At 35.5% G+C, this 13017-nt stretch overlaps 1 protein-coding gene across 1 annotated transcript in view; it reads right to left on the bottom strand.

The window, feature by feature from the left end:
- Positions 1-1244: 1244 nt before the first annotated feature.
- The window catches only part of LOC126298153 (myotubularin-related protein 14), a 148499-nt gene continuing 136726 nt past the window's right edge, over positions 1245-13017 (bottom strand). Inside the window, exon 10 of the mRNA XM_049989463.1 lies at positions 1245-2611. Coding sequence (XP_049845420.1) covers positions 2449-2611 — 163 coding nt within the window. The 3' untranslated portion in view covers positions 1245-2448. The remainder of the gene's footprint in view (positions 2612-13017) is intronic.

The following is a 13017-nucleotide window of genomic DNA, read 5'->3' as shown; positions in this document are numbered from 1 at the left end:
AATCTAATGTTCATCATACAATATGAGAGATTAATGAGTGTTTGAGAGAGAGATTTCACAATACATCCTCTGTCTCAATAAAGGTACACTTTGAGTTGGGGGCACTGTTGCTTTCATAGCCTCAATTAACAACATACAAAGCACCATTAATTTTAAGTATATACATTAAAATACTTTTGTGCAGTGACACTTTGGATATGCATATTCACTAATTAGTGTTTGGTTTGAATAATGCAATGCGAAACATGAATATTACATTGCAAATACAATACATCCATAGCAACTTATTAGAAGTTGCTATCGACTCACTTCCCACAAAGTATATTCATTGCAAGGACCTACATTTAGGAAAAAACTAAAATAAAGGACGAAATCTTATGTAATATAAGGCAAAGAAAAAAAATTAACTTAACACATTGTGCCAATAACTATTTATTTTTTTACTTCCAAATCCTGCTGAACTTTTAATAATATAATTTTCCTAATAAGAAGCAGGAGTCTTAAGATGGGTGAAGTTTCATGCCATGACTAAAACTTCCTCTAGACCATTCTCTATACACACAGCTGCAAATTTACGGATCACTTACAAGAAAGTCAACAGAAAGATGAAGGACTACAGAGAAGTAAGACGATTTCACATCTGCAGTAAAACCTTACAAGATAAACAAAATGATCAGCCTTATAATAATATTTTATTGTTTGGCTTATCATACGGTCTAAGTAGTATAAGCTACGTCTGTATATGCACACTGCAAAATGTTAACTTTCTGTTTCCTGGCAATAGAAATAAAATGAAATGTGAAATTAAACCAACAGTTATAACTAGTTACTAAAAACAATTCAATGTATACACTGTACATATAGGCATCAGACTGATAATGAAAGGTCATGTTTTTAAATATAAATGACAAAAGTAATGTTTAACTTTTGTCTTGTACTTCAATACTTGACTGAAAGATGTGAATGAAAATTCTGTTATACCAAATTCATTTTTTTTACATAATGCATTGCAAGCAGACTAACACGAAATACGGTGTACCCTCAGCAGAAATTGATCAATATTTTCACAACTGTGATAGGTGCTGTCTTTTACTACAGGATTTGATAAAAGCAAGACAAGAGATTAAAGCCACGTGATAGGAGCTCAAAAACTCACTCTCCTATCCAATAATGAATGAGTCACAGTGTTGGGATATGATCTGCATCTGAAGAAAGGGATTTTTTTTTTTGGGGGGGGGGGGGGGGGGGGGGGAGGGAGTTGAGGTAGAGAAAGGGCATTAAGTATATAGAACTAACTACTCTTCAGCTTAAATATATCCAGACAACTAATGAGTGAACATCTTTACCCATCAAAATATACAAAAGTAAAGAGACAGCTTTTAAAACTGTACTAGTAAAAACACAAAATTTTCAGATGGTGCACTGTAAGTCACAGACTATGGTTAATGTGCCAATTTAAATATTATAATTTAAAATGAGTTATAATAATGCACAATTTAATACAGTTTACTGTAAATAAACTCTTGTAATAACAACAAATCTTATTGTGAGTGTACATTTAATTGCTTATTGTTCATTAGGAACTATGTCCAATCTTAACTGTTTGGGATACTGACAGTCTTAACACAACTAATTAATTGATTTCTTATAATGCAGTGAAAGAAAATTTCCAAAAAAAAAGTTCATATTGCTCCTTTTCCTAAGTCCAGGATTAATAATTTGTGTTTCTTTTGTTGGTATCATAAAGCACAAAAACAAATGTGAATAAAATTCTGCTTAAGGTACTTAACTAATATAAATCTTGACATACCAATTTAAAGCTTTTATTTTATCATTGGCAACAGTTCTAAATGTGTGTTCTTATAATCAATTCATTCCATGAAAATAATAATAATAATAATAATAATAATAATAATAATAATAATTATGGCAGTATCTGTGAACACCAATTATGTTACGTAAAAATACACAACATTGAAATATAAAATACATACTAATATCACTTGAAGACCTAAATGACCTGTATATGATCACAGTTTGTCATACTTGACAAGCCATATGTGTGACTCAATCATATCGAAACAGAAAGAGACAACACAGTGGATGAGTGAAAAAGGACTGCTATATTTCAGCAAAGGTCTTCATAGAGTAAATGCATAAAACATTCAAAATTTAATCTCTGGTTTCTGATGGTCATGTGAGTAAATGAGATGCACAACCCCTCTGGTGTCATATGAATTTCCCATAACAATTTTTTTGTTGAGAAAATCATACCACATTTCCATTTTAGAATGTGTACTCTACCCGCACAACAAATATAAAAATATATAATATATATGTCTATGTATACAAATGTATATTATCACTTGTTGCAGTCTCACATTGAATAATGTCTCTTCTTTCAGACTTTATTTATAAAACAAATTGAAAACAAAAATATTATCACCATCAGAGTGACGTCCTTTGTGCAGACAAAATCCCCACCTTTTCAGCAATGTTACCTAAAAGACTTCCAAGTCCAGAATCTGAACCATTCTTGAATTTAAACCCAATTGTTGAACAGTAAGCAGTGTAGAACAAGCTGCGCACTGTCTGTAACTTCTCTCGTCTCCTGAAAATAAACATTACCGGAAATCACCAAGGTATAGAGGAAAGTGTAAACTATGCTTATTGGGAAGAAGAAAAAATAATATTTAGACAGTAATCAGGTCCTCAGTAGGACTAGACAAATAAATATTTTCACAATTCTCCTTTTTTTGCAGTCCTCAGTGCTTTTTCACTAACCTCCAACAATGAAAGCCAGCATCTTTAACAATGTGCATAATAATTTCTAGTTGTCTCTTTCTGTTGCCCTTTCAATTAAATAATTACTATCCACAGAGACTTTCAGCTTGCAAAATCTTTTTCTGTGTAATAAAGTTTTCCAAAGGTATTGTTTATTACTCTGTTACAAAAAAATCTCGCTATTCCAAATTTGATTGGTCAATTTGTTCTTCAAATCCTCTTGCAATATCAGTTTTTAATTCCAAGAGTCAGCAATGCTCTCACATTCTCAAAATTTTCCTCCTCATTTGCCGGTATGTCTGTGTGTTCATTCCATGTCAACTGACACTCAGTATTCCTCCCTAAGAACTTTGTGTTCATTTCATCTATACTTAATGTGATAGTGATTTACCCTCTACATGATGAAATTCATACGGTTTATTTTCTTTCTGCTCAAAGTTAATTTATTATATACTGTCCACCTGCAAAAACATCTTTGAGAGTATCTTTTGATTTTCTATTAGGAGTTTTGGTGCTTTATCACAGACTATGGTGTTGCTGCCATCAGCAAAGACAGCTTTTTCTCTATGTAGTATGCTCTCTGGAAAGTTGGTTTGTGTGTGTGTGTGTGTGTGTGTGTGTGTGTGTGTGTGTGTGTGTGTGTGTGTGTGTGTGCTAAATACACCACCCTGAAGCACACCTATGTTTGTGTGTGTTTTGTCTGACAACTGTTTTACTAAAAATTTATAGTCATTAGATGTGTTAACTATCTCTACCTTTTGTACCCTATGTTCCAAGTAGGATTGCAACCACTCATTTTCTATTAGATTAGATTTCCTTTCCAATAGATCCACAGTGAGGAGATCTTCCATGATGTAGAAGGTAGAAAAAGAAGAATACACAATAAATAGTTACAATGAAAGACAAATATGCTCATATACATTATATAGAGCCCAAGGAAACAGTCCTCACTTATGTGGAATAAGTTAATAAAAATCATAAATACATTTCTACTTAAAAGCTAATAGATAACTTGTCACAAAACATGCAAATGTTCAATACGCTGAGGTGCTTATGATCACTGTTGAATTATTTTAGTAGCCAGGCATCATCAAATAAAAAAAGTTTTGCAACACTTATTTACAACCATTGCATTACTGCACTGAATCTGTACTGAAGTCAGGTGGTATTAATAATTGCATTTTTTGATATTATTAGTAACACACAAACATCAGTTGATTCTACTAAGATATTAATCAATGGAGTAGGAGTTGGTCACAAATGAATACTTTAGACTGCTCTATGATGGCTTTTATTACAAGTGACACTTTTTATGGCTGATGACAAGATATTGAAAATGATTGTTCCTGAATAATGGACACCTTTCTGGAGCAAAGAAAGTGACTTTTAATTTGAAGATTATTCTTATTTCTAGTACCGATTCCATGAACTGAGCTGTTGGTCTGAAACAAGACATATTTTTAATGAAAAAATTAATTAAAGGAAGAGAGAGAAAACAATTACGCCGCCACATAAAACGAAGTTTGCAGGCATGTTTCTATATCTGAGAGATGGTTTCTATTGAAATTTGACACAAATGGTATAAAATTGGTGCTAGTAGTGCCACTATAAGAATACAAAACAACACACACACACACACACACACACACACACACGTTTCCTTCGTTGTTCCGATCATATCCAATGGTGTAAATGAAACACGGAACAAAAGTCTTTTGCGAAACCACATTAAAATAATATTCGTGCTCTAATGTGGGACTTATTACTGATAATCATTATAAAACTTGTGACACAATATTAGTAAAAATACTAAAGTTGCCACTCTTTGTAAACAGAGGCATAAAATCTACAGCTTGTTGCCTACAAGGAACTGTTGAGGGATGTCCTGGGTGAGAAAGAGGGTGGAAATCATCGTCATATTACAGAGCATCTTGAGGAGGAACGTTTATGCCTGACGTCAGGTCATACAACGTAAAACCGTGCACCTAGTACAGACTAGTGTATTTTACGTGGAGGTAACAATGATTAGTGGAAGCCTATTATAGAGACAGCCATCTTCAAAGGCAGTGTTTATTTGTATAAATGACTATGAAATTAAGTTAAAGTAGTTGTAACACAATGCAATGAGCAGAATGTTGGTTGTTACCAGTCATTAGCATCACATCATTTAAGCTGGTGCAAATGAAAACAGAAGACGTTCGACAGGGGATGTTCGAAATCGTGCCAACATGTCACGACAAGAACTAGGCGAGAAATCTCCTTGTTGCTAAAAGATAAAAATGGTTACCCCAAATTTAATTAAGAATACTGGTCAAAATGCACTATTTGATTAAATTTCACTAACAGAATGGGGTAAAATTTACAATGATGAGTTAAAACATTATGACCCCGTCCAATGCACAGATGAATGCCTCCCAGTGGTGCCTCAGGCACATGATACAGTAAGAAAAGAATGTAAGCAGCAGAAAGACAAATGGGCAGTTATTGCAGTGAAAATAGTAGTATAAGCGGTTTTGGTACAGGGTACATTGTTGTGGCACTCTTCCTGGAAATGAGAATCTCTGTAACAGCGAAACTGGTCACCCGTCAGCATATTACTGTCGTGAGCACCTATGGAAGGTAATTGAAGGATAGTGAAATAACAAATAGGCCATATGGTGTTGGACGACCCCATGTCATCACAAAACATAGAGGTAAATGCAGTGGTAAATGTGTAATCTTGGATAGACAGCGATCAGTGGCAGATCTGATAACAGAGTACAATGCTGGTGCAGGCACAAGTGTTTCAGAACACACTGTTCAAAGGCCACTGTTGAACATGGAGCTCCACATCACACGACCCCTGTATATTCCTGTGTTGACCCGACATCATTATCAGTTATGGTAGCAGTGGGCACAGCATCACCAAGTTTTCACCGTGAATCAATAGAAATGTATTGCCTGCTAAATGAATCACATTTCTTGTTACACCAGATCGATGGTTGGGTCCTTACACACCTTCATCCAGGCAAATGGTTACATGAAACATGCACTGCACCACAGATGCAGGCCGGTGAGAGCAGAATTATGTTACAGGGTACAATGAGTTGAACTTCCATGGGATCTGTGGTGGTAACTGAAGGCATCATGACAGCAGTGAACTATAAACATTACAGTGGAACACCTGCATCACTTCATACTTTGAAGTCTCCCCCTAAACCAATGACATCTTCCAGCAGGGCAACTGTCCGTGTTGCAAGGTCAGAATTGTGCACAGTGGTTTGAGGGGCATTACAGTGAACTCACACTGATGTCTTGGCCAGTAAATTTGTCTGATATGTATTCTTTGGAACATTTATCAGATATCACCTGCATGCCCGTAAACCACCATCTCGTAATTTGCGGGAATTGCTTGATGCTTGACATGTGTAGAGACATGTGGCGCCACATACTTCTGGAATCCTGTCAAGGACTTGAAGAATCCATGACAAGCAAATTCTCTGTTGTACTGCGTTCATAAGTCACACTCTGGAATAATTAATCGGTGCCTACAAGTGAAATGATAAGAAAAGATAGGAAAAGTATTTCTGAGGAAGAAAAAAAAAATGATGATTCTACAACATGCAAATTGCATGCTGGATCGTGAGTTCAGTTAGGGAAGGGCATAGGACTTTCCACTTCTACCCTGAACATGACTGAGAAATTGGCCCAACACTGAAGCCAATGCAAGACAGTTAAGTTCTATGCCAAAAAAGCATACATTTGGTCATCAGCACATGATTGTTTGGGTAAACTCATTGAAGAGTTATCTGTTAGCATGGAAGCACTGGGAATTCCACTTGATGGTAACATATTGAGAGAAACGACACTTCAGTTTGCTGCCAAAACGGGGATCACTAACTTCGCAGTATCAAATGGTTGGATTGATCAATTTAAAACTTCTTTTGACACTGTTTACAATCAATTGTGTAGTGAAAGTATGTTGATAGTGGCAGTGTGGATCAATGGAAAAAAAGAATTGCAAAAATCTTCAAAAGTACGATCCAAAAACATTTTTAAAGTTAATAAAACTTGTCTTCTTTATAACATATTACCAAGTAAGATATTATGTTTTACAGGTGAGAAATGCCATAATGGGAAACTGAGTAAGAAGAGGACAACTATTTTACTTATGGTTAATGCTAATGGGTCTGAAAATTACCTCCTTTGGTAATTGGTAAATTTAAAAAGCCAATGTGTTTCAAAAGTGTGAAGACTCTGCCCACTAATTAGGATTTTAACAGCTCTGCATGGATGACCAATTCCATCTTCACATTCAACATGCATGCACTGGATGCTGAAATGTGGGCATAAAATTTGAAAATAATTCTGCTATATAACAGATCTCCAGCACAGCCTGACAATCTGCAGCTCAATTATTATTATTATTATATATTAAGTTAGTGTTCCTGCCTCTTAACTGTGCGAGTGAGCTTCAAACGTTAGATCTGGGAATCATCCACTCATTTAAATGGAAACCTAGAAAATTGCTTCTCCAGAAGGCTGTATTTATGCATGATAATGGCATGGACCCAAAATCTATGACCGTAACGCATATGTATTATGTAGCAAATCATGGACAGATGCGACTCCTATAACTCTTTTGAATTGTTTCCATGAAAGAAGGATCTAAGTTCCCAGAAAACACACAGGAACCACTGGAAGATTTGTCTGAGCCTAAAGATTTTTCTGTGATAGGCACATCATTTACATTTGAAGAGTATGCTAGTGTTGAGGCTTCTGTCATACTTCAGAGGTGTCAAAAGTAGACAGCATAATTACCAAACATTTTGAAGAATGGAAGAGAGAGGTGATTGATGAAGAGGAGGATGATGGTTGTGATGAAGAACCACTTGTGCCAAACAGTAGAGAAGCTATGGAAGCTATTTACATTTTGAGGCACTATATTGGTAGTGCATTAGGAGCTGATAATGTGTTTGATGCTTTGTATACTGTGCGGACACAATTATAGCTAATTGCTGCAAGGAAGAAACAAACACTATCAATTATTTCAGATTTTTTTTAATAGGCAAAATTTGATTTGTTTTAATTTCAAACTCTGAACACTATAATGAGAATGACAGTAAGAGTAATTTATTCATTTATGCTTGTCGCATTTCCTATGCTTTCCTGTATTTTACACTTTTTTGGATCAGTCCATGGAAAAGTGTAAAAGGGAGGTTTCATGATATATGGGACATTATCAAAAAGGAGACAGGGTAGCCCGTCAGTGTGCAATATTCCGTAACAATTAAACTAAACTATATATAAACCTCATGTGGATTGATGGAATTTCAGACATAATTCTGAAAAGGTGTTCCTACTTAATAAGTAATGTCCTTAGTGATATATGCAATGCATCACTGGCACAGACTTTTTTTCCATACAGGCTGAAATATGCAAATGTTAAATCACTTCATAAGAAAGGTGACAAGACAGACTTAAACAATTATTGTCCAGTTTCCTTACTGATATATTTTTCCAAAATATTTGAGAAACTGATGTACTCAAGAGCCGACTCACAATTAAGTGGAAACAATTTGCTTGGAATATCACAGCTTGATTTCAGAAATGTTACTCAACTGAAAATGCTCTTTATACATCCACTCATCAAATAGTACAAGCCTTAAAGAAGAAAATATCGCTAAGTGGCATTTTTTGTGATCTTTCCAAGGCATCTGATTGTGTAGACCATGTTACTCCCTTAGAAAAACTGCAGTCTTATGGAACTGATGGCTTTATGCACAGCTGCTTTGAATCATACTTAACACAAGGAATGCAAAAGATTAATTTGACTAATTCAGACAAAGTTGGAAAGGTAGAATTATTATTATTACAATTTTTATTTATTTATTTATTTATTTATTTTGGGGGGAAAGCGGGGGGAGGGATGGGGGAGGGCGGAAGAGATCACAAATGGAGTCCTACGGGTTTCAATTTTGGGTCCACTCCTATTTATGATGTATGTGGATGACCTTCCACTTAACATTCTAGCAAAATTGGTACTTTTTGCTGACAATACTAGTTTTATAATAAATCCCATTGGAGAGAAAGTAACAGAAGAGATGGTAAATGATGCTTTCCAAAGAATTATTACATGGTTCCATGAAAATGGAATTGCGCTGTTCACCCATGGACATCGTATAGGTACCTCTTCAGGGAGCTATGCATTGTAACCGCACTGTGACCATACATATGTTCACTAATGAAATTCATCATAAATAATCCATTGCAATTTCAAAAGAACAGTGATGCCCATGCCTACAACACTAGACAGAAAAATGATTACCCACTATTAAAGCTGTCAGAGGCTCAGAAAGGAGTTCAATGCACAGCAACAAAAATGTTTTTATTATCTGGTCAATAACAAAGTGTGTGATAGGTAATGAAGCAAATTTTAAATGTAATTTAAAACCATTTCTCCTGGAGAACTCCTCCTATTCCACTGATGAATTTCTACTTAAAAACTGGTTGCCAGCATGTGTTCATTAATGCTAACATCAATCATGTATAAATATCCTGTAAACTGATTACTTCCACATCATTTCAAATGATCTATAGAACATATAACTAACTATAATAATGGCACAAGTCATGTATGCTTTAGGTACGATCGAAAAATACTGGATCCAAAGGACATATTTATTATGTTTCTTACAGTGGATTTGTAAGCTGTCTGTTTCAGCTGAACATAACAACAGCAACAACAGTAAAACAACACAAATCCCAAGCAAAATATAAAAATATTAGAAGTAAGATTAATTCCTTGAATTATATCCTGAACAAACCACCATCAGTTCTCAAATTTATGTTAAACTCTACTATCCAACAATTCTGCAATGACCTGAATAAAATACGTCACCTGTTCATGATTTCTGTTTTATAAAATAAGCCCAGTGGATTTGTGACACTGTAGAACTTGAGCTGCTGCACCCCATGTGGACTGCCAGTTGTCCCTTTTCTGTGACCACTTGCAGCAGCTTTGTACCTGATGAGTATACTGGGACTGAACTCTAAGACAAATATACTTGTTTTGGTTTCATCTTTTGTGCCTTCTGTGGTGAAGTCAGTAGTGAACTGTACTACAAAGGTACAGTCCATTTGTTTACAGAATTTTAGTATCTGCAATGGAACCTGAATGGTGCTGAAAGGCAACAGATCTAATAAAGAGCAAGAATACTCTGATTTATCATAGAGTATCATGAGTACGTATTATATTCCCGTGAAATCTCTTGTAATAATAATATCTGTGACTATGCACCCTGAATGATTCATGTGATAGAATTACAGGCACATCCATCTTTGCTACTTTAGCATATCATAACCGAAGTAGTAACATATTTGAAATGTCAATAAGGCTGCAGTCACAATAGCACCAACATCAGGAGATTTGGCAATGAACAGCTTCAACTGAAGACGGCCAATATTTTTAAAATCAGTATGCCAGAATGAGCATTGTTTCAGTGCAACCCATTTCGATGCTCTAACATACAGGCTTTAGACAACAGTTGGCAGAATATAAATCAGTTTGTTTTCTTCAGTCAAATCAGGCAATGTTCACACAGGCAAAACGTGGATTGTGAGAAACTCTCAAGTTCGGTACATGAAGAAAGATTTTGTAGTGTCCTGAGCATATAACAACAGGGATATGTCTCATAATCTATGGTCTGAAATCACTACTTCACTGGAAAGTGAAAGTTTCAAACATCTTAAAAATTTAATAATATTTTTCAAAACTAATGGAACATTACCTTATTTTACACTACACATGCTCTATCGCTGCCACACCACTCAGTCTCATGTTTATAATTAAAATGCAGCATGTCATCTGCAACATAGGTGAAATCTGAGAAGGCAAATTTTAAGCCTAGATCATAACCACAAAAAATATGTGCTGAAGTGAGAAGGGTGAAGTATGTCAGTTTTAATGCTTGAATTTGCGCAAATGTAATGTATGTCTTTTCACTTTTCAGTGCTCTAAATGTTCAGAGTATCTTATTTAAAAAAATCTATATTTGTGTTTCACACATATACTGTATGGCAGTAATTGAAGGTTAAGTGACGTGTTTGTTTTGCTGGGTTTATTTGAAGTTGTGCTGAATGTTTGTAATCTTGGATTTCAATGTTTTCATAAACCATCTCTGGTATATAATAGGAAATCTTTCTTTGTCTCATATTTATAAAACTCATCTTTTTATTCCAATAACTGGAAAAAGAGAGTATAGGACTCACTACATTAAAATAGATTCTAACCTCCTTGACAGAATAGATTGTAATCACCTCTTTCCTGCCAAAAATTGACAAAGGAGATCAGACGCACTATGACTAAGCTGTCGGCTGATGTTACTGGGTAATCTCTGGGAATGATGTTTAGTGACCGTCCTCGGTGACACTGTGACTGCAGCCTAAGCATAAGAAAATTGATTTTAAAGTGTTAAGGACTGCCTCATCAGTAATAACATGTTTCCCGATGTTTGCAATACTGTAGTATTAATTTACATTTGCACTGATTGCCGTATGGAACATTGGTACTTGGTGGTATCCTCTGGTACCAATTTAGCATAGTCACACAACCATACTGCAAAGTGATTAGGAAACCCATATGAAAGCTTTGTCATGAGGGGTTGCATAGCAGTGCGCTGATAGAGATCACAACACTGGATATTCATTTATACACATGACGATAACAGCAAAACAAACAAAAAATTAATTATTATTATTATTATTATTATTATTAATATTATTACTGGTGAATTCTCCCCAGAAATGGAAGACATTAAGCGAATAATTCAATCAATTTTTCTCTGAAGTCTTCTTGTTCTTCCAGTACGCTTTCATTCTTTCTGAAAAGTCTTGTTTACGCTCATCTGACCACTTTGGTCTGTGCTGTTTTTCTTTTGGTTGCTCTGATATAACTTTCCATTTGTCTACTTTCTGTCTGAAGGTGTCTCTTTATAGAATTTCAGTTGGTCTTATGTTTGCATTACTTGCAAATTTCGTCTAGCCAAGGTGTGGAATTCTTAAGTGAGGTTACATAACCTATTATTCTCTTCATCAATCACTCTTCTGGTAGTTAGCTGAGATGACCAAAGAATTTCATTCGCCTTTTCCTAATATCAGTTTCGATGTTTGAAAACTTTTCTGTTTTATTTTACACTACACATGCTCTATGGCTGCCACACCACTCAGTCTCATGTTTATAATTAAAATTTGGAATATTGAGGGCATGTCTATTATTAATTATTATGAAAAGGGTGGCTTGCTATTCACCATACATAGGAGATATTGAGTCACACACAGACTATCAAGTAAATAACCTTTGGCCAAAAAGACCTTCATCAGAATTAAACACAACACAACAAAAAACAAAAACACACACACACACACACACACACACACACACACACACACACACACACACACAAAGGCCTTTTTGGCTGAAAGCTTTCTTGTTTAACAGTCTTTCAGTTGTGTCTATCTGCGACACAACATCTCTGCTATACGATGAGTAGCAATCCATCCTTTTCATAATAATGTCATTATTACATCCAGGATTTTCTATTGTTTAAAAAATAATTACATAACCTGATTTTATAGGGGACATAATTACAACTTCATGACTAACCATTGAACAGACCACTTCACTGGCATGTATTATGCAAGTGGTGGAGGGTCTATGACCACCTGGTATCAGTCAAAGACCATCCACAGCATTCCAAAGCGATCTGTGTTCTCTTTTAAATTGGTGAAAAATATTTAGTTCACTGAGCTTATAAACAAATGAAAGTGATTAGAAAGATCTGGAAAACTGCACGGAAGCTCATCAAAGTACCAGCAAGAAAAAATAAAATAGAAGTTCTTGGTTTCATAACAAGAATAAACATAGTCAGAAACATATGTTTGCGAAAGTATAAGAACATTCTAATTTTAGATAGTCCAGTTCAGTTTAAATTTTTCATATTACTTGTGAGAACATACATACACCCCTACATGGTGCCAGCTGGACAAACAGTACCAAACTGTGTGGACTAGGTTATGGTGGGTGTAGCATTGGGTAGGGTGGTAAGGGGGAAAGAGGCAGGAGGCAGAGAGTAGGACTGGTGATGGGTGGCTAGTGGCTTCCAGGAATGCAGCTGGTTCCCCGGCCAGGAATACGGAAGGGAGAGGTGGCAGGCAGGTGGGGTGCACGGTTGTTGGAGCCAGTGGGGAGCACTG

The sequence above is a fragment of the Schistocerca gregaria genome, chromosome X (genome assembly GCF_023897955.1).
Source record: "Schistocerca gregaria isolate iqSchGreg1 chromosome X, iqSchGreg1.2, whole genome shotgun sequence".
Taxonomy (NCBI): Eukaryota; Metazoa; Arthropoda; class Insecta; order Orthoptera; family Acrididae; genus Schistocerca; species Schistocerca gregaria.
Note: the sequence above shows the minus strand (reverse complement) of the source record. Positions and strands in the feature narration are given on the sequence as shown.